This window comes from Sprattus sprattus, assembly GCF_963457725.1.
Source record: "Sprattus sprattus genome assembly, chromosome: 11".
In the NCBI taxonomy this organism is placed as follows: domain Eukaryota; kingdom Metazoa; phylum Chordata; class Actinopteri; order Clupeiformes; family Clupeidae; genus Sprattus; species Sprattus sprattus.
The window spans coordinates 4,699,217-4,722,955 of NC_137909.1; the positions used below are offsets into that span (position 1 = coordinate 4,699,217).

General features: G+C 43.5%; 1 protein-coding gene across 1 annotated transcript in view; it reads right to left on the reverse strand.

Moving 5' to 3' along the window:
- hcn1 (hyperpolarization activated cyclic nucleotide-gated potassium channel 1) overlaps positions 1-23,739 on the reverse strand; it is a gene marked incomplete at both ends in the record, with an annotated part of 61,162 nt that overhangs the window by 4,832 nt on the left and 32,591 nt on the right. Inside the window, 4 exons of the mRNA XM_080847183.1 lie at positions 3,322-3,486; positions 10,882-11,122; positions 12,647-12,793; positions 18,585-18,803. Coding sequence (XP_080703309.1) covers positions 3,322-3,486; positions 10,882-11,122; positions 12,647-12,793; positions 18,585-18,803 — 772 coding nt within the window. The remainder of the gene's footprint in view (positions 1-3,321; positions 3,487-10,881; positions 11,123-12,646; positions 12,794-18,584; positions 18,804-23,739) is intronic.

Genomic DNA, 23,739 nt, shown 5'->3' on the forward strand with positions numbered 1-23,739 from the left:
AACGTCTCGTTCGCGGCTAACAGTATGCTTTGCCCACTGCCTTCTGTGATGGGCCCTGGCGTCACCACCTGCTCAGACCAGTTCATGTTAACCATCTTGGTGAACTACTCAGAAGAGAAAAAGCAAAACGGTCAAGCTATGAAAGAAAAATAGTAAAGCCATTTTTTTTCTCTATGCTCTGATGTCTCTTTTAGCAGTCTGCCTGCACAGGCGTGTTAGCATATTCTGATGACTGACTGGGGATCAGTGATGAGTGTGAGCCCACACACCTCGCCATGAGGCTGACTTATTAGTTGGGATTGAGTCAGAGAAGCCTTCTCCTTGACTGAGTTTAACGTACAGCCCGTCCTAACTCCCGCACACAAACAAACATGGAAATGTGACCAGCTTAACACAACAGTCCATTTGCACTGAGCTACATGGGAATGGTGCCTATTGGAAATATAGCACACTGAACAACATACTAACACATAAGACATTTATAGAACCGTAATGGTGACAATAGGCATGCACCTACAATTATTCAACATTTTAGACAACGCAGATTAATTCAATGTGAGACAAACAGTTCAGCACAACACAATTCGTGTGGCATCATTGTTTTGTTATTATCATGCAACTTAATTTTCTTTACATATAAATGTAATAAATAGTTAAAAATTACTTCTGTTAAAATCCCATCTATATGGGTACTTGTCCTTGAGAGGAGGGTTGGGTCAGCCTGTGAAGTACTCTGCTTGTGTGGGTAAATTCGGTTTGGGATGAGGCGTTTACCTGTTGCCTATTCGTCGGCCAGGGCACTCTTGAAAACGAGATGAGCTCATCTCAAGAGGAACTCCTGGTCAAATAATTTTTAGATAGAGATAGTTACATCAATTGTCAAACATGTCACTTTTTGTCAAAGTCATTCCTTTATGTCTCTCTCTCTCTTTCCTTTGAAGAATCGCGCAAGCACGTGACCAAATGCAGTCCATATAAACAGTCACGTCACATCAAGCAACGATCATGACATTTTTGGTATTTTCCCTTGTATGAGACAAAACCCCTTTTGATTTCCAATTTTGCCAAAGTCCCTTCTGTTTTTAGAAGAGGTGTTGGTCACTCACAAATCAAAATAAAAATGCCACCAGTAAATCTGTGACAGTGTTGCTCTTTACTGGAAAGGGTAAATGGAGAAAGGTGGAGGTTAAAGGGCACTGATTTTTCAGAAGCCTTCATCCCCTAAATCCCAAGATTGATCAAGTTTAAGTGGGAGCCAGTCCTCTTGAGATTTAAAATCTTACTGACCCTATGATATCCCATATCTCCCATTGATTTCAACTGATATACTTGGCCAATTTCTCCTGAGACATAGCTGTTATTGATTAGTTTTGACTAGTCCGTCACAATTATTATGTTAAAAAATCCAGGCTAGGGGGCCAAACATTCTGATATCAAAAGACTGAAAACACAATGTAAACGATGCTAATGCTACATACAGCGAAAATAAAATAAAATCCTATCGGACTAAATTTAACCTTTTCTCTGTTACTGGCCTAGTAGGTATCTGCTATGCAAGTGTATCATGTAGTCAAAGTAACAATGTGTTTCTGAACCGTCTCTCTTGCCTCTCTAAGGTCACTCATGGTTATTCTATATTACATTTGTGAATAAACCCTTAAGAATAACTCATTAAGACTAACAAATGTTTAATGGCACAGAACATTGGTCCCTGCCAATGTTCCACTTATGTCCAGAATGTTTTCCATGCTCACATTTGAGGTGTCTTTGAATTATAATTTGAATATTATGATGCACTGAACTTAAGTTAAGACTATAGGCACTTTCCTCAAGAAACTCCAATATGCCTTAAATGGCTGCCTGCATCAAAATCAACTTTTAAAGCAAAGACACAGACAGGCATAAAACTGAGGAGTTCCATCTTTGGTGGCTTCGCCACAAAGGACATGAGAAGTGATTAGGACAATAATGACAGAAAGAAACTAAAACACATGTGCAGTATGGGAGACTCACAGTACAGACGACACAGTGGTCTACGTCTTCCAAACATCTTCACTTCCAAATAAAGTACTGGAGCTGTTCCATCTAAGAAATATCTGGGCTTGGTTGATGATAACAGCCATAACAAAATGTCATGACACTTGACCTTTCACGCTTCACCTCACCCTAATACTGTCTTTTAAGCCCTACTTCAGCTTGGCTTTATGAATTAATAATGGGTTGGAAAGTAGAGATTTAGCTGACCTGTAACTAATAATGTCAGTACTTTATTTGGAAACAAATCACGGTCATACCTAAACAGTGATTACATACACACAATATGGAAGACATGTTTTGTCTACAAAGATGACTTGGCTTATGGCTAAATCCAAACAAAATACTTGTTGAATTCTCCTCTGTTTAACCTCCACTACTCTAACACTATCACATCCCTTCAAGAGGATCAGTTGGTCAAAGATTGCTAATTTATTTTGATTCTCCCACAAACGTGATTACAACAGATCCCCTCTAAATACGATAATCTATTTCAGACTTGTTTCTTTTCTTACAAAAGGAACAAAACAAGTGCTGAGGAACCCCCCCCCCCCCCCCCCCCCAAACCCACCCACCCAACCCGAAAAATAAATCAAAAGAAGAAAATTCTGACTGATTATCATCTCTAAGTGGCCAACCAGAAGTAGGGAGAAAGAAGTTATGAGAACACTAAATATATCTAGTAAGACACATAGTAGGGAGACTGAAGGACTGGCATTGTGTCTAGAGGAGCCAGGTGGATCCTCAGGGGCCCCTGGTAGTGGGGTGTCAGAGCTCCCGCTGGGGGCCCCTGTAGGTTGGGGTGGGGTGCTGCTCATACCCAGGTTTGCAGGGGAATGGAGCGGAGGCGCATGCAGATGAAACAAGCTTCCGTCCACTCGCCTTCAGTCCAGGCGGGGGTCGACTTCAGAACCCAAACCTCCGGGGCGGCCTGATACACTCCCAGACAGCCACATGCATTTTGTTCTTCTTTTTACATTTTTTTCTCTTTTTTTTTTTTTTTGTACACGGTGATGACAATTTAGCCTTATGCCTCATTGTCTTCAATCGAAACATCGCACGTAGGATTACAGTTAATTACAGGTTAATGTTAATCCGGATGAGGAGAGAGGAGAATAGAGAGGTAGAGACAGAGAGCATACACACAAGCATGCAGGCACGATGGCAGACAAGTGCATTGAGGGAGGACAAACACACGCCACATATGAGTGATGGCACAGGCAAGGCACTCAGTAGTATGAGGAGCTAGCAGAAGAAGTGGGAACGAGGAGGGAGCAGCAGCCTTACCAATGCGGTCCAGGCGGTCGATGGCCACGGTCTCAAAGGCGCGGCGCATCATGGGGTACTCCTCCAGCACCTCGTTGAAGTGATCCACGGACAGCGAGAAGAGGCGGCAGTAGGTGTCGGCGCGGACACTGGCCGTGCGCCTGCCTTTCGTCAGCAGGCAGATCTCTGCCAGAGCGAGAGGTAGAGAACAGAAAGGTAAAGGGGGAAGAAGAGAAATGGCCATGATCAGCCACGGGAACAGGTGTAAGAAGCACACAGTTACGACTGATCGCTCGACAAATGAGCGTCGAGTGCGAGATACGGAGCAGGACTGCAGGGGGTGGGGGGATGCAGGACACACACATGTGCGTAACCCTGCGGCTGCATGCCAACGTGTGTGTGCTGCCGCCGCTGCCTCACGCACCCCATTCGTCAAACGGCTCGGTGGCTAATGACTCTTGGAAACCAAACTGACGGTAGCTGCTTGTGCTGAGCTGGTAACACTAATGATCATACATGAACCGCAATCAAGAAAATGTTGCACCCGAATGTTTCTTTTGTAGACAGCTAGGGCTGACTAAAACAGTGAGCTTATCAACTGGGGTGAGTGTCACTGATTAACTCACAAATAATTTATTCTCCCATTCACATCACCCCCACCACCATACCAGGAAACGCTCACCATTAAATATGGACGAGGACCTTTTTCCATTGGTTTACAGTAGTTACTTAGTCCAACATAGCTGTTTGAATAAATCAAGGCCTTAACAATAATAGTAAAACTACAATTATTCCCAAATGACTGGTGGTTACATTATCTGCTGTAAAGCTTTCAGGGGAAATGGGCTCTTTCCTTGTGGTATTGTGCGACACCATGTGTCGTGAAAATTGTGAATATCCAATTTGGCCTCCGCTGCCAATAACGACAGACGTTGTCAGTTTTATCTTCCTCATAACAGCGCGTGTGTCCTGAAGGCTGAATAAAACATGGCATTAAATGGTCGTTTGAGGGCCGATGCCCTTGACATTCAGAGCTCAAGTTCTGCTGTTCGGCGCTGCCAAAGGCTGGCCTGCCGGACGCCTGGAAACCTCACTCCAGCTGGGTGTGTGAACAAGGTAGCATCACTAATTTGATGAATAAAAGCACAACATGAAAATATGTCCTGTCAAATATACACACAGTCCTACACACAGAAAAAATACACCTAGCCATTATTATGTGACAAATGTGTGCATTCTGACAGCAGGGCCCAGATAAAATTATCAAGCTCACACGTGTGCTCACTTCCACAAAACACTGCTCCCCTTCCTACCTCTTAATGAATATTCAGTGTTAGAGCAAAATGCATAGACTGACAGAGAGAGAGAGAGAGAGAGAGAGAGAACAATATCTGTGAAGAACACAAAGTAGCATTGGCAGAGTAATTGTGCAACTGTTGTGTTGGGCAGGCAGGGCCCCTGCCAGGGAGAGGTTAGCTGCGTGAGTGAGTGCAGAAGCGGGGGAGAAGGTGTTTCTGTCACCCTGGCGAATGACTAAACACTCTCCTTCTGAGGCCTCCGTGGAGCAGGGCAGGGCGCAAGACGCCCTCGACTCCAACGGAAGTAGACTCAAGTCGTCTGAAACGGGGGAGAGGCAGGATGCAGCCAGGCATGCTGGCATGACGACTGGTGCTTTCACACATGCTGTTCAGTGGGGCCTTCCACTGCCCATGTGCTTCCTGTGCAGACCTCTGTCCAAACACAACTACAACCACTTCCCCACTGGCCCTGCTGCTCGGCCTGTTTTCAAATGGACCTGGAAAAGAGTTGTTTCGCATGACAGAGGTAGCTAGACAGAACTTGATTTGCTCTGGGAGTTGTTGATTGAGTTTTTGTTTGTGGGCTTGCATGCATCTCAGAGCCACTTTAGGCAAAAAAAAAGAGATTCTTAGAAGGGAGTTCTTTGATAGTGTTTCATTATGCAACTAAAACAAGCCATGTTTGGGGAGGCAGCCGGCAGCGGAGTTTACTCAATCTCTTTAGCCTAACAGCAGTTCCCATGATTCAGTGGAGGAGAAGGGTGTACTTCCTGACACAGCCAGCTGCTGGGATGTCCAGTCAGCACTGATCTCCTAATGCCACACTCATGCCACGCAGCAGAAATGTCCCCCTCCCAGATGGGCATCCCGCTGGAGCAGGTGGCTGGCATCAGAACTGAACAGGGAGGCAGAGAGGCCAGCAGCAGCCTCCGTGACACTGGGGGAAAAGATTATCAGGGAGGGGTGGGGGTAGGGAATTCAAATTTCCCTTTTCCATTACAGGCTTATGAAACATAGGGCAGCCTCCAATATGCCGAAACTACAGCGAGACAAATAGACTTGGCCTGGACACAATTATCACATGGATTTAAGGACTCACCTGACAGGTGAATGTTGAGCAATTCTGTGAACCTTGTATGGTTGCAATCGGGCCTTGGCTAAAAACCTATTGTGGCTAGCTCGTAGGTATTTACTCTTTCAAGACCTACACTGAACACAAATTTAAGAAGTTCATAAAAATAATATTTGATAGGAGGAGGCTCCAGACATTATTTTACCTCTGGTAGATTTTACCATTTGGGGCCCTATCTTGCACCCAGCGCAATTGACATTGTCACCGACGCATGTATCATTCCTATCTTGCACCCGGCGCACAGCGGGATTTTCCCTCCAGAGGCGCGCGTCGAAATTAACTTTTGCAGTTTCAAAACAACGCCGTGCGCCGTGCGCCGTGAGCCGTGCGCTGTGAGCCGTGCGCCGTGCGCTGTTGACCAGAAAAAAGCTAGTCTAATGTCAGAGGCGCAATGTGTAAAGTCTGTAGCGGGTATTCAGAACGCTATTTTAAGGACGCGTGCTTGGCTGCCCAGTAGCCTACACTTTACTTCTCTCGTCTACACAAGAGATTTACACCAATTTTTTGACAAGCCATATATAATTACAAGGAAAATAAAGTATTTACCATATGAGGAAATCATTGTGATATCCATATCCAAGATATTTTTAAAATAGGCATACATGTAGTGTACACATTGACCCAAATGATTCAGGTTAATTGTAATGGCAGTGTTGTACCCGATTCAGCACCCTCCGCGGCAGATGCACCCCCTCGATATTTAGTCGTGTGAAACGCTGTGTCAAATACATTCAACTTGCTCAAAGGAAAATTAAGTTAATTCATTTTGTAGTCATGGCTGGGGTAGGCTTTATATTTCCACAGAACAAAAAGGTGTTCTTTTGCGTTCACTATTATACGAGGTTTTTGGAAGAAAAACATCGGTTGTTTGTACTCTTTAGAACAGTTCTAAAGACTGTAATCACTGTGTTCTCTTCTCTTCCATATCTTTCACAAATAATGAAATCGTAGTATAGTATTTTTCCCTGCGTTTGTTTCGGCGAACTGCTTTCCTTTCCTATCAAGCGAGTGGTGCGCGCTCCCTCGAGGGGGTGCATCTGCCGCGGAGGGTGCTGAATCGGGTACAACACAGGCGTTCTGGGAGAAGTATGGGTTCCCTGGCGTCCTTGGCGCTATAGACTGCACCCATATTCACATACGTGCCCCCCCAGTGTTTTACACAACATTGCCATGAATCATGGATGTGTCAATGACATAAATGAGGATAGATTAGAGGACTTTAGAAGACGTGAGGTTGAACTGCATGTGCCGATGGGTGCAATAGTATTACCATGCATACATAACCTAGTGATTCAGTGAGGGTGAACCCAAAACATTGGAAAGTATGTTTTTGTGACTTTTATTTCAAATTTGTTGCCACCAAAAAACAAATGTTAGTAACTGAAAAAATACAAACGAGAAATGAAAAGTGGAAACATTTCTCCAAACAAGCATGGGAAAATATTGCCGTGATTGTTTCTGGTAACACACATTCTGGTGGCCTCACGGTCTTCCTCCAGGTAATTCCGCCATTATAATAACAAGCCGCTATGGAATATGCGCTCCTCGCTCTTAAAGGGTATGTGAGATGACGCTCTGATTGGTTTATTGCATATTACGCCCAAACCACACCTTTGGCTGAGTAACCTCCTTTGGACCAACCCATTTGACATTTGCGCTGGGCGCAAGTGTGTTTTTTCCGCCGTTATAATAGCAAATGCGCCATAGAGCCGCCCACACAGCTACTTGCGTTTGGCGCTGTCCTACTTGCGTTTCTGATCCTTAAAATAGGGCCCTGGATCTCAATATTATAATGTCTGCAGTAACACATTATTATGTACTATTTTACCATTCACATGATGTAATGCAAGGTAATACTGCTTTGACTTCCCAGACGCAGACTGCATCTAGTGATAAGTCATAATACATATCCAAGATTTCGCAACTGGAATCATCACAGCGTGTCTACATTTTTGGAAGCTTACATCAAGTTTTTGAGTTCTTAAAAATCCATCAAAGCTAATAATGTGGACCTAGCCATAGCTTTTTAGTACTAGCAGTGAGGGAGAAGCCTCTTTCAAATGTCTGGGCCTAGATGAAAGAAACACAGATAGTCTCTGAAATCGCACACAATTTATGACTATTCTTAGAGCTCTTACATATCTTTTCATGGAGAATGATCTCATTTGAAATAAAAAATTCAAGACAAAGACAATATGAAAATTACACTGTGGCACGTAGTCCCAGAACATAGAAAGGGGAAACAAAGGCCAAATAAATAAATAAACGAATAAGGTAGGGTGAACAGCTTCGTTTTAAACGGATTGATGGATTAATATTTAATGTCAGGCCATGTTTGCTAGAGAGGGGGAATTACTCCCTCAATTACGCAAAAGGAACATTTATTCAACGTTCAGTGCCACGGCAACCTCTGTCTGTCCTCTGGGACCGTTGATCTTCTGCTTGGTCCTCTCTGCCTGAACAGATGACCATTACGTAAGAGCTCATGAACGCAAATCCATTTACAGGAAAGGAAAATGCCTGATGAGAGTCTGTCACCACACTGACAGAACTTCTAGAATGTCATGGAACACCCAGTAGACTGTGAGCTCAGCATGTTCGGTTCACCAGGACCAGAGTCTGTGTTCCTCTCGTTTTACCTCTCATTTGACCTCCTGATTCATGTGACTTGCCAAGGGAATTAATGGAACATCTGAAATTTGTTTACAGTGGGGTGGAAACCCCAAGGGCTCAGTATATCTGTTTCTAAATACCTATAGATAGCCTCGTTACTTGAAGGATCTGCTAAAATTTGTGGTCATCATTTTCACTTAACTTTAGCACTACTATTTTAATGTTTTATCCATGAGCCCTAGATTCTTTAGCAAACCACTGAACACGCTCTGTACTACAAAACCATTAGCCTGGATACCAGCCCAAACCCCGCCCACAAAATGTTTGGTCAGGGAGATTTGGTCTGGCTTTGAGCTAGTTGGGAGAGAGTTTCATCGGTCGGATAAAGCCGTACCCACCAAATTGTCAGGGCGGGCTTTATACGATGATGGACAGATGATCAAGCGGTAGATTCGAAATCCAACAAAGATGGCGGCGTATCGAGAGCTTGTAAGTGGGACATATTTTATGTAAATTATGCTATCAACACGACTTTTTTATGTCTACATTGACTCGGGTAGTTGTATATGTGCAACACGAATGTTGCCGAGGATTGTATGTCTTAACTGAAGCGCTCTAGACCAGGGGTCTTCAACAGGGGGTCCGCGGAGGTACTGCAGGGGGGTCGCGAAATCTTTGGTTGATAAAACAATTTTTTTTAATATTTCTAAAAAAAAAAAAATTCAACCACTTTTTTTTCCACAAATTAAAATGTCTTCCGAATCAGATTTGTATTTATTCCCTTTAAATTTACATTAACATAAATCCAACATATTATAGCAAACGTATAAATTAATCGAGAAGACGTTATGTTTCAGTCCAATCGACACATTCAGCTACCCACAGGAGCTCTCTCAAGCTGGGCACCGGTTCACTCACAGCACCTTTCATGCAAATACGACAGCACAGGCACTAGCCAATCAGATTGTGTTTCTGCTCAAGTCTAAAGAGCGCGAAGATCAAAAATAAAAGATGGCGGAACAAACTCCATAGCTGGTCTTGTTTGTACCTATAAATTGTTAGTTTGAATTTTTTTGCTTAGATTTTAAAAAATAAATACAGAGAAATAGACACTGTACAAGGTCAAAAAACGTTAATTGTAACTGAAAAATAAGTCTGAGAGGATTTGCGAGGTGTATGAGCCCCCTAGCTAATGTTAGCATGCTATTACCTACAATCTTAACAACTTGCTAGCGGTGTGATTGGTTTCTTGACCTGTCAATCTCACTATAACATCTATGTTGTCAACACAACTCCATGCGCCAGACTCCTCCTCCGTCATCCGTTGGATCGTGTCAGTCAGGTGTTATTGAAAAGAAGATACATCTCACTAATGTGGGAGGATGTGTGCCATCGACAGATGCTTGAGGACTCACTGTCCCTTTTTTTATGTATGATGAAATAAAAACATATATCTGTGAATTATTTCAATAAGTTGTTATTTATTGTTAGCTCAGAGTTGTTTGCAAGATGTATGTTTATAAATGGCAGTGGCACGGCCACCCTGTACCTTTCATGTTGTTAAATGTTAAATTAAATTCAATGTTAAAAAATGTTAAGTTAAATTCGTTGTTCAAAAATGTTAGGTTAAATTCAATGTTAAAAAATGTAAATGTTAATGAATATATTAACCTTTATTATTATTTGAATAGCTTAGTATTGAATACACAATAACAGGGTAGCTATGTTTATTTGGCACTAGGCCCAGTATATTATAAACAAAATGTTATGCAATTTATATAGTAGGGGGTCCCTGCTCATCTCGCCATCAGTCTGGGGGTCCCTGGCCTGAAAAACGTTGAAGACCCCTGCTCTAGACCATTATTGTTAGGTCATTGCTAACGCTTACACCAAAAATCTATTGAAACAAATAGTAGCTCTAGATAGCCTTGCTGCTAATTAGTAACGTGAGCAGGCATATCCCAACAGCATTCATTTTGAGGAACAGAGAAACTCGATCAAGGCATTTGTCGATCGAAAAGATGTTTTTGCCGTCCTTCCTACGGGATCAGGTTAAAGTTTTAATGTATCAGATGGTCATACTACGTTGCTCTGATTGGTTCTAGGTATCCAATTGAGCTGAGGCATTTTCCCCCTGGTTCGTTGAAACACGCCCCATAAATCACAGCCCAATAGTTCAGTATCAGACTACAACACCATAGAATTAGGCGGGAGAATTGGCATACGTGTTCATATGTTCTGCCATGTGTTGGGGTCCCCTGTGATCATTTTTGTCTTTGATGCTAGTCCGTCACAAAGCATCTCACATACGTAATTAAGTAAACTATCACGGACTGATGGGAAATTGAACTAAATACTTCATATATCAACAGACCCATCATCAACAAACACATCATCAATAGTCCCATGGATTGATTTATTTTTTTCTTCTTCTGTGTTTGATATGGAAGATAGCATTCACAGGAATGGGAATGTTCATTCCACTCTTTTTCCGATGACATGCTCAACCCACACCCACTCATGGCCACACACACTGACCTCCGAAGTAGGAGCCGTCGGTGAGCTTCATCTCCTTGCTGACTTTGGTGATGACGCTGGCTACACCGTGCTGGATGAAGTACATCTTCTTCCCCACAGTCCCCTCACGGATGATATAGTCATTGGGCTGGAAGACTTCAAACTTGAGCTTACTCAGCATGCCCGTCACAAAGTTGGGGTCCGCATTGGCAAACAGGGGCATGGTGGCCACCAGCTTACGGCAGTTGAAATTAACAATTTCCTAAGAGCAAAAACACACGATAATGTCAGCACTTTAATGTGTTATGTTGTTAATGCAATGTTTTCATGTTAAAGCTATTTGGGTCTTAGAAAGTAGACTGTAACTAGACATGTAATATCCCATTCCCATTTCCAACTGACAACAAACAAGCACAGGCCTGATCACCACGACGACTGCCATGTCTCGATACATTTGATACCTGCCTTGGCAGCAGCCAGCCTGCTGTTGTGAATAATGAAGTTGTCTTGCTGAGTCTACCTTTAAGCCGACATGAGAGGAGAGGCTTGTTTACAAAGCAGTCTCTCATTTCCTGCGGATGAGGATGAGGAAGTGTCTCTCAGCACTGGGAGTGCTTTTTTTTTTTCGTTTGTTGCTCCTGCTGAAGGGATCTGGGTGTACAGGGGCCAGACTGTTTGCTAATGCCGCGGCACAGCGCAGTAAGCGCGCAGAGGGACCATGGCATCCTGAGCCCGGGGGCTCCGACCCCAATCATGCCTAGCCAAATAATGAATTAGATACCAGCATCCTGCTTGCAGCTTTTGCCTTGGGGGGGGTTAACACGCTTTCTACTTCATCTATTTAAAGACGTTTTGTCACCAGGCGTAAATAAAAATAGCAGCAGTGACCAGCTGCAAAAAAAAAAAAGAAAAAGGAAAGTGTTGTAGCGATGAAGCATTAAGTGTTCTCTCACCTTGCAGCATCATCACTTGGGCTCATTCTGTCTACTTATATCAGAGCTGCCTAAGTTATGTGATGCCATGCCATTTGTAAAGAACTGCACAATTCTTTATCTCGTCCCTACGCTTGTCTTTCACGGTCATGCTCCTCTGTGTGGATATGTGATACACAGCTTTGGTATTTATTTCTTCTGTTCAGGGCCCAATTACCCAAATGATGTGTGGTGTGCAGCATTACAGAGAGATAAGCTATCCATCATTTAAGCGTGGTCTTAGCATTGCGTTGCTATAGAGCAACCCAAATTTGACCCAACTGCAAGGCCTTGATGTGTTTTGCTGCATTATAAATCCCTCCTGCATTGTAATGAGCCCTTTTCTACAGAGCTCTGCTTGACCAAAGAGGTCTAAACTGTTTAAACATTCAGCATGCATTTAGTTTCTGTTAATCACAGCACCAGCACCCTCAGACTGGTTTTTCATGAATATTTAATGTCTTTTACAATGACGTCCATGCTCTGCCTCTGACCGAGCAATCAATATGTGTTGTCTATTTTCTAAACACATCAAAAAAACAGACATGACGTCAGGAAAAGAGGCCCTTCCCGTAGAGCTCAGTTAAAAGTGTCCCCCAACAGAGGGCCTGCTTCAAATTACCCATGACTATCAGATTCCCGACATTTTCCCCATACCAAAATATCAATAATCAGGCACCATGTAAATAACCTTAATCTGTGTTGTCGCCGAGGGTATCGATGGATTCATTTTACACAAATCAATGACGAGACGCTGTGAGGTGTGAACGTTTGACGTTGAGAGTTTGCGGGTGCGGGTGTCCTTGGGAACTCACCTCTTTAAGGGGGTCATTGAGCTCACTGAGAATGTTGTCCTCGTCAAAGATCTTGCCCTGGTAGCGATGTTCGTAGTAGTCGTGAATCTTCTGCCGCATGTCTGCAGGAAGCTTATGGAAGGACATGTATTGCTCTACTTGCTTATACTGTGGACATAAAAAGGGGAAGGGGAGAGTTAGCTGAGGAACACTTTAAAGCATATGAACTCAAAATTGAAACAGATGCAATAAGGCCAAGGGATGGCGTGACATTTCAAAGGAAAATAAACCCTGACATGTTTTCTCTGTGGCCTTGTGATATTATGTTACTGTGGCCGTGTTTTTCTATCTATTTTAATAATTTGATAGAAAACTATCCCATGCTCATATTTTTCGACTTTCCTACCATTCCCATAAATGTATGTTTGTGAATACACATTTCATCACAAGAATAGATCCACACCCATGCCCACCTTTACACACATAGAAACACACACAGTCATCGTCATGTGCTTCACAGGAGCAGGTGGCAGGTGGGGTGCAGGTGTGGATGCAGGTATGGCCACAGGCGTTTTTCGCTGAGATCAGCTGGCAACTCTGATAACATCACCATCTGCAGGCCCACCCCACCCTACCTGACCACCACCCCTCTGAGCCATTGATACCCCCACCACTGCCACCCAGAGGGACCTGTGATTCACAGGATGTATTTCAGCACATACGTAGCCTCCCCTCAGTGCTGAAGGTCACAAAAGGTCACTGGGTTGTGGCTCAATGATGCCTCATGACTGAAGGCCAAGTACCTGACCAAGTTGCCATAGACATCATTTATATCAGTTCAGGTGCACTGTCTGCTTTGCAACAGACATTCTTTCTTTTGTCACCCATCGTTCTTGGTTGTACACTTTGCTTTGCGCAAGTTTAGAAGACCTTTCTAGGAAGTTGCATCACGTGGAGTAAAGAAAAATGCATGTGGTTTGTGCAGGTACTTTGAGCCAGAGCATTTGCAAACATTAAATAAACAAATAAATAAGCAAACAAATAAATAAATAAATATCTAGCATCTGGACCCACATCTTAATGCAAGGGGCCTTAAATCTGCAAGTCTGTCTGAGCTCAATCCTGGCAGCCAAAACAATAGGAGCTAAATTTGACAGATGCCCTCGCACTCCCTTTTAAGCACTAGGCCATTAGTCTGCTGCTCCCAAAAAATTAGCTATGTCTGAAAGAATTAGGATCAGCCCATTTGGACTGGGATGACTGACCGGCTATTTAAAGCAGCGGGAAGGTGAAGAGGGAGCACGGCACAGTGAAGCCGGCTTCAAAGGCACACTTAGGTCTTGTCTGGGAGGTTGTGTGGTGTCATCTGGATGGGTGCTTTACTGTGAAGAACCTGCTCACTCAGTGTCAGGACCTGGCTAAGCGATGTGATACGTTAGCACTCCAGACACAGAGACCGACACAGGTGACTCACTGCTACACAGTGTGTCAGAGGAAGGGCTACACCTCCTGCATATTTCATTAGACAGTAGCCTCAGCGTGTCACGCTAGCAGGCAAATAAATATGGGCTGTGTCAGACTTAGCAAGGACCTCTGATTTACGTGAGCGCTTGGCAGGGAGCCTGGACACCAGACTGGGTTCCAGACTCTGCTGAGATACACACTTTCCGCAGCGGAAAAAGGAGAACGAGAACAAATCTTCTGGACCTCATCCATTTTACAGTAATCAAGTTCGGCTCGGCTGGATGGCTAGGCCGCCAGGAAAGGCAATCTTCACCATATATAGAACGGAGCGAGCGCCGCATCAGTGATTCAGGGGGTCTCGCGCTTTCACACTCTGTCTTTCGCCATCTCATGCTGTCTCTGGGATCTAGGTGCAATCAGCCAGCGAGCACTCTGTGACAGTGACCAGCCCCCTCGGCCAACATTACACAAGAGCCGACCAGCAAATAATCATTTGGCTGACCGACAGAGAGCACAGCTTGCAAAGCAAATGCGTTCCCACTGATTTGGGAACAGCTGCAGCAGGGTGATAAGGCAGGACGTTTTGTTTGAGGCGTATTAATTTACACTGACGACACGATAAAAGTCACACATTCTTCTCGATGTTTTAAAGGCAGTAGCAATTCAACTTTAAAATGTCGACGTCCATGCTGTGAATATGGCTGGGTCACAGTAGGTCAAAGAAGTACTGCCATCACACACATTAGCACACACTACTTATGTCCGTAGCCCCAACTAATCCCTCCACATTCACTCCAGGGATTTCCTTCAGGCTTTTACTCTCAGCCAACACCCTATTCCCACAGCGAGGGGATAAATTGTTTTAGGAACATTTGACACAGCAACTCCCTGGTGTTGTCCTGTGTGTATGCTAAAGCAGCGGGCCTTTTAGAGGGAGGCTAAAAAGGGCCACTCTTACTGAATTATTAAACAAGTCTGCTGTATCACTCTAGACTCTATTTGTGTGTATGTGTGTCTGTGTATATGTGTGTGTGTGTGTGTGTGTGTGTGTGTGTGTGTGTGTGTGTGTCCAGTGGATTTCTTTATCAACAGCAACCAAGAGGATGTGGCATGGCCCTGGTTGAGGGCATCACCATGTGTTTAAGGTACATATTATTTTAATACACTAATTACATGACACTTCAGTGGTATTTTTAGTGGCATTTTACTCAATTACGTAAATACCAAAATGAACATCATGATGTATATTTCTATTATGACTAATAATCACTACAAGTACAAGTAAATCTGTTTCATGAATGTCATTTCAATTAAGTCTCCAAATTTGAGTTTCACTAACTGTACTTTGCAAATTAGATACAGATTAGATTACATTGGCAACACCTCAACATTACTGTTCTGTATCTTGCATGTGACACGTGATTGTGTGTATGTGTGATAGTGAATTTGTCTGAGTGTGTGTGTGTGCGTGTGTGCGTGTGTGCGTGTGCGTGTGCGTGTACGTGTGCTTGTGTGTGTGTGTGCGTGTGAGTTGTGAGTTGTGTATCTTCCAGACTGTGGTGTTTGACTCCTCCCGGGCCTATGAAAGCACTTGTATCAGTGATGACTGTTGTGATTCATAGTGATCCAGAGGCTTTAGCTAATGAAGTCTAATTAAGTCCAGTAGGTACTCGCATGCAGGATGCAGCTGTGCTCCCCCAGAAGTAGGTCCTGCTCGCAAAGAAGTGACATCAAATGAACCCTGCATCCTTGCAGAAGCCAAGTGGGCATTAAACAACATTAACACTCCTTGTAGTTTCCACAGGCCAAGAAGCTGAGACGAATGTGCATCACAACTTAAGACAACAGTAAAGGGAAAGAAAGGCTATTTTCATCTCTTTTCCTATTATTTCCCCAACCAAATCGGCCATCATATTACAAGTGCTTCTGAGGAGAGGCAGGGTTAGATTAAATGTTAGAACCAAGCCAGAAGTCGAGCTTCATCCAGCCCAGGTGGAAATCAGGTGCAAACAGAGCGGCCTGTGCCTGTTCTCTGACTCACAGGAAGATCAAATATACCACTGCTGCCAAAAGCACTTTGTGCCACCCAATTTTAACAACATTCGTCCAAGCAGAGGGAAATAGCAGGGCCTTTACCTGGGTGAGGAAGATGCTGATGTCCTATTTTGCAATAAAGGCAAATGAAAGCCATTGAGGGGTGTAAGGTCGAGGGTTTGTCTTTGCCGGCCGCATATTTTGAAATTGGAAACTTGGTTAGATGCTCCCGCCCTCTGATAGCTGTGATATTAGCAGACATCATCTTCGGTCGCAGCCATAACAATACTTCATCATGGAATAACATCATCTCTGTCCTTTGGAGAACTAGCGCCACACAACACAAAACAATTATCTGATGTGTTGATGGAGCTGTTCTGTAATGAGATATCAACCAGAGCATAGGATAAAACGGCCTAATCTTAGCTGTGGGCCAGCGCTCAGTGCTTCAGGATGCATCATAATTGCATCTGTGCAGCTCCGCGGCACCCATGCATGTTCATATATATATGAAGAGCAGTGAAGAGCCGGCGGCTGTATGCAACTCAGGGCGTGGGACACTGGGGAACAGCACAAGCCTCTGGCACTGGGGCCACAGTTGCAGTAGGACTGACCAGGGGAAGAGTATGTACTGCTGTTACTAACACCTAACATGCGGTCCTCCATTCCTGCTCTCATCTCCGCCTTTCTTATCTCCCCCTCTTTCTCTCTCTCTCTTATCTCTTTCTTTCTTTTGTCTCTGGCTTTCCTTGCTCTCCAACCCAACACCTCGCTGTAGCTGAGCTGCGATTCCCCCGGGGGGGGGTGAGCTGAAAAGGGTTCATCGCCCGTTTTGATCTGGGATCAGAGCTGCTCCATTCGACAGAGAAAGTGATGAGAGATAATGCCGGTGCATGACGCCACCGTGCTTCTCCACAGTAATTAGGAGTGTGTGCGTGAGCGTGCTCCTTCAAAGCACAGATGTGTGCCATGGTTAACCCCCCCCCCCCCCATTCAGTTGGAGAAGCGTCAGCATCCTGTTCTACCACTGGGACAGTTCTGTGTCGGTTCCCATAGCATTTCTGTTGTCTGGGGGGTTACAAGGGTTGGAAATATGATTGTGTGAATCTATAGCAGATGGCGTTGACGGAGCACCACTCCTCATAGGCCCGCAGGATGTACTACAGGACAGATCACGGCACTGGAACTGGAAACACTGGACAAGTTCTTTCAGTGGTCTGACGGTCAGTAATGTGAGTGCTCATTAGCTCAGAGACATAACTGACACAGAATGATACAACACAATGGGCAATAAATAAGAACAAGGTTGGGGGTCCAGCTAATGCGTATTGACCAAAGCCTGCCTCAGCAAGGTCACAACATCATATTTAAATGAACGATAGCAGCTAATACGGGAGCAGTTGGATGTAAATTAACGTAATGCCTCGTCCATTTACGGCTGCCTTGTCATTGTCACTTTCAAGGTGACACCGGCTTTGTGGACGCTGGAGATAAGGAGCAACACGCAGCCCATGACAGGTTAATTGATGTGCTGCATTAACCGCTACTCGCTCGGGTGTGAGGGTATTTCAGCATAGTGTTCACTTTTTCACTCCTCTGTTAAGTTTTATTAACTTTTGACATCCAAAAACAGGCATAATCTTTTTAGCCACTGTCTCAAATACATTCTTACAACTGCTGTCACATTAGTTGATTAAGTGGAAGTTTAGACTGTTTATTTAATACCAACATGACTGGATGATTAATGGATTACATTCTGACCTTAGACTGGGCTCTTGTGCATCATGATGTTTATTTACACCAACACATCACACCCATAATATTTCTCTTGAGACTGTGCATGGAATCAGTGGCTAAGCTGTCATTAAACTGTGTTAGATCCGAATTTTAAAAAGAATAATTAAACACTGTATGTACACATAAATGCCTATTAAATCCCCCATCTCCATCTGGCTCTGTGTATTTCTATAGGATCTATATTATGTCAATCATCTTAATGACTTAGACCAGGAACAGGACACTGATGCGCTGTTAAGATGAAACCTCATTGAGCCCTGAGTATAAGCCTGTAATTCAGGCCCAGACAGGGGTGGGTTTAATCCAGCTTCATCAGCTTTGGGGTTTATTGAACATCATCATAACCTATACTGTCATCATGAGTTAAAGGAGAGAGACCTATGAAGATTACAACATTAGAGGAGACCATGCCAGTGAATCACTTACATACAGTGTGTGCAAAACACTTATAAAGAAGTATTGCACTAAAAACGCTGATGAAATCAGAAACTAATTAACATAAGATTCATACCAGCTGGTATTGCTTGTTTCCATATAATCAGAAGCTAACTAATATAATATTCATACCTGCTGGTATTGGTTTACTAGGTGTTTAACCGGCCTGTTCATTCGTCTACCCTTGACCATGTGGGCACATATGTGTGAGGCCTGTGGCCCGTCTTACCTTCTCTTGGTATTGCCGTCTTGATGAGTCCAGAGATTGGATGAGGGCAGTGGCGTGGCCCACGAACATGGCGTAGCAGGTGGCGCCCACGATCATGCTGAGCATGGTGATCCACAAATCCGACATGCTGACGGGCGCGCGGGCACCGTACCCGATGCACAGCATGTGGCTCATGGCTTTGAAGAGGGCATAGGAGTACTGCTTACCCCAGGAATCATTCTGTGGAAAGCGAAAGTGAGAGAGAGAGAGAGAGATGAGAAGGAGGGGGCATGAAAGACAGAAGGGTGGAGGGGAGGTTACCACATGAAGGACCTCAGGCAGACAGGCAGCACGCAGCGATGGATCAGTGGGCTGCCATGGAACATCCAGACAACATACCCTTCATGCTCCAGAGGCTCACAGTCACGCAGAGCGAGCTAAACTTCTCTGGCCGTGTCGGTGCATGTTTTCATCTATTCCCCTCTCGCTCTAACTTAATGTCTTCCCTCTCTCCCCTTGCGCCCCTTGCTCTCACCCTAGTCCTCTCTAGTCCTAAGCTGCCTCTGGGTGGGGAACCATCATTGGCTGTGAGCACTGCTAATCAACATCTATTACTCCGATTTGATTTGTGCGGCTGATGCTCAGTTTCCCTCTGGCCTGCGGATTTCAGCCAGGCGAGGGAGAGGAGAATTGAGCAGTCGTGACCTCATTGTTCTCATGGGTGATTAGCACAGCTGTTCTCAGCAGCTACTCACTCAAGATCGACATAGACAGGGGACACATCATCGCTAGGGTAGCCAAAATCACAACAAACATGTCAGGTCAGGCTAACTAATGAGCAGAGATGTAGTTATTCACTCAACAAGATGTTTCTTGCTTGTTGTGTTGTTGTGAAATGGGATCTCAATGGTGTTCTATGTGAAGTGTTATATAGTGTTGTAGGAAACCCTCCACTGCAAGAAATATGTTTATATTTTAGCTCACTGAGGAGGAAAATTGAGCCTTTGGGGAATTGGGATCCTAGTCAGGATGTGAACATTGGAGAAGTTGAATAATCTGTTTGTTACCACACACAAGTGATTCACAAGGCATAATATAACCTACAAGAGAATACAAATAAGATATGAGTCAATCAATTTGCTGTTTTCAGTACTAAAACTGTTGTCAACAACTTCAGAACTAAAGTAAGGGCAGTTGGGGTGTGTGTGTGTGTGTGTGTGTGTGTGTGTGTGTGTGTTTGAGCAGGGTGTTTTATAGTGAAGAAATCAGAGGAATTAATATCAAATACATGTTATTTATTTGCAGCTTACATATTTTTAATTCTGTCTTCTTATTTATTGCCTTATTTCACCTGTTTTTTAGTGCTGCTCCTGCTCCTAGCACTTTTGAGGTATGGACATCACTCCAACGTTAACCCCTCTGGCCTGATGCTGTGCAGTCATCGTGGAAAAAGATTTGCAATCCCTCTATTTTCTTTAGTTTTTCTTAATTTTCCATGCCCCTTTTTCCCCATTTAAACAAATGGGGAAACACTTTGGAGAACTTCGTATACCTTTTGGGTTTCTGACAGCCACGATTCAACATCCAATATGGCTCTCACAAATTATCGATGCAAGCTTTACGCAGCTACATTAATGTTTACAGCTTACATCGGACCCAACATTTACCAACTCCATGGATACTCACTTCACTATGAATTTAAAAACTACATTTATGTACAAACATGGATGTTTATGGAGTTTGATTTAGTTGTTTCCAACTAGCCTTTTGGTGGTGAATTGCATAGCTCCAGAGACACCAATGCAAGTATGAATTCTCACAATGGCGTAGGCCACTTGCATAGATTCTATGCAGAGGCATAAATTGTGCTTAGATGGCTCTATAGGATGGCACAGGCACACCCGGGCTATGCTAGTGATCTGTGTGTGTGGGAATCTGTAAGAAGCTTCCTTTGAATGAAGAATGTGACAGGTTCTAAGTTGCTGACTGTTGGAATCTCTGTGTCCTTTGACGACAAAAAGTGCCGAGCAAGCTAACAAAACACAAAAAACTCCTGTGGAACACTACCTTAAATCTCTTTCCCGGCACCTGACACACCAGGGTGTGCTGCCGCTGAATAGATCACATGGTACCCCTATAATAACTCCTGGGCATGCTGGGCTTTATGTGCAGCTTTTAGAAAAATTGGATGATAGCAACTGTGCCATCAAACAGCAACGCTCACCCCTCTTGTTTCAGCGAGAAGGCCGATCCATCATCCAGACAGAGGTAATGGCAAATTTATGGGTAAATTAGCTCCTTCGCTGACTCACCTATTAATATGAAATCTAATCTCCACGCTGATTGCTTGTTTCTTCTGGGGATTGATGGGGAAATGATCTGATAATTACCTATGCTACTGTCGTGAGGAACTGAGTCTGGACCGCCTGGACTATATCACTGCTACCTCTGTGTCCCCCCAAAAATTATAATGAACACGTCAAAAGTGATCAGGTTCAAAGCTGAAACAAGCAAAGCACAATCATTTAATATTCTAAACAAATATGGTCTTGAAAAACTATAAAAAATATCAGTTACATGTAAAACCTCACTGTTGTGACCATTAAAACCTAGCAGTTTCTTTTCTTGCACCTGTGTTTGGGTGTGTGATATATGTACATGTATAATACATCATATACGTATCGTATGACCTGTAATGATAATGTTGGGCATATAGACTGTGTACATCCCTCTTGTTGTGCTGTCATTATGTCCTTGTTTTCTTTGCTCCACCTAACTATAATAACAGTAAGACAGTGGGCTGGGACAGGGTATCAGATAACAGCATATCACCACACTGCTATAAATAACTTGACATGACAGAGACTCAGAGATATTTCTCCTGGAAACGCTCTTCATAATCTAATAGACAAAAGAGACTCAGCCAGTCAGAGAAGCCCTGCCAGGCGTTCTACATCACATCACCCAGGATTACAGAAACAACACTGGGACATAGCAACACACACAATATCACACAAGGATCAAGAAATGGGATGTTTTTACAAGGCTGCATTCTGAGAGACTATAAAATAAATATTGAAAGGGCAGATTGCTTTCTTGCCTCAAGTGTTAGTGCACAAGCACATCAGGAGGCTTAATGGTAGAGGCAGGACCACATCCATGCCATGGCTAGTCCCTGAATGTTGGCTTCTAAGGCCCTCCAGTGAAAAATGAGTAATATTAAGTTACTGGTTTTCTCATTGCTGAAAGGCTTTCACAGTACACAATACAGATATATTGTGGATGTGTCCTAATGATTACTCGCATCATAAAAATAAAAATACTTTGCTCTATATACCCTTGGTTGAAACATCACAGCACTACTGTTAGGGCTTATAGGATCAACTGACGAGTTATACATATAACAAAATATAACTTTTTTTTTCCTTTTATGGAATTTCGAGTGTGCGCTCTCTATAGGTGGTGACGGTGCCACCCTTTAAAAGGCTGCCAGACGGGCATGACGAGGAGAAGGCGGGACGCAAAATACCGTCATTGACCGTGAAGCTGAGGCGTGAAGCTGAGGCCTAACCACGCTGTCCCCATTTGGACCCGTGCAGTTATTTTGAAACTTTAAAACTTTGATTCTGCAATTGCATCCTTATTTTTTGTAACGTTTTTCTGCAATAAAACCGGCAACAGTATACAGTCAAACTCCCTTTTGCGTTGGGTTATTTGGACAGAGCTACGAGTCTTGACCACGCTCCCCCTGCTTTCTCCATGGTGGCAAATCAAGGATATAGGACATAGGAATAGGATTGGATTGGGTTTCTTAAAGGAAGAAACCCAAAAGCTGTTTTTTGCCACTACAGGTAGTGTGCAGACCTATGAAAATATAAAACAAGACCTGCTCATATTTCCTCTAACAATGAATTGCACAGACTAACACGCATCAAGGATCTCATATACATAATGCTCATATACATAATGCTTATATACATCATTTTACACAAGATCATTTCTCTCTCAGTGTGGCCTATGGGAAAATAAAACATATTCGGCAAGTGAGAAGTACAGAGCTTTAGGGACTTGTACAGTTAAGTGGGCAGAAGAATTTGCATCGCTGTCAGATGTCAACTCTTTTTCTCCCTAGCCTTTTATCACACTTGTTATTTCTCTCTTACCAACTGGCAGAGCAGCCAGCCATCCTCAGCGATGGAATGGTGTTCACAGGGCCCGGAGAGGGACTGACTGTCATTTGTTGTTGGTAATAAAGTGCTTCTTCTGCGAGAGATGTACACAGTGCCACCCAAAATACATTATCCAAAGACCACTTTTATACAGGACTGAAAATTGTATGCAAATGATTTATAGAACAAACAGACAAACAGTCCTCTCCAGATGTTTCACAATAAATGATTAATTTCATAATGAATACTTGTTCCTTCTCCAGATACATTTTTCTTTGTATAAAATATAAAATATATATGTAGTTCATTTGCTATTTTTTCAAATTGGCTTCAAACTTATAACTAGCATCCACTGGTTCAGCTGTTATTTTCAGCAAATTAAAGTGGAGTATCATAGAACTGGTACTGAAGCAATACTAATATATATTCATGGTTCACACAACTTAGTGTGCTATGATTCAACCATTCAATTCCTATGTGTTACAATAGATCACAACGCATAATGCATACAAATAGTTATTTTCTTTATTCTATACTATGGATTGTTATAGCATATGTACTTGGTAGATTGCAGTGCATGGGAAAGGTGACTATATTGTGAAATAAGGCCTAAAGAGCCAGGGCAAGTGAAGAGACAGTGGCTTGGCAGGGTGAGAGAATATGCATGAGGTTATCCATCCTCTAAGGAGCATCTCCAACACCCCTGCTAATAAATGTAGCCATAAAAATTCAAATGAGCCATAACAAACTCTTCATGCACTCTTCACGCACACACACACACACACACACACACACACACACACACACACACACACACACACACACACACACACACACACACACACACACACACACACACACACACACAGACAGGCATGTACACACACACACATGCACACAGACAAGCACGTACACACACAAACAAACACCACACACACACACACACACACACACACACACACACACACACACACAAGCACACACACACACACACACACACACACACA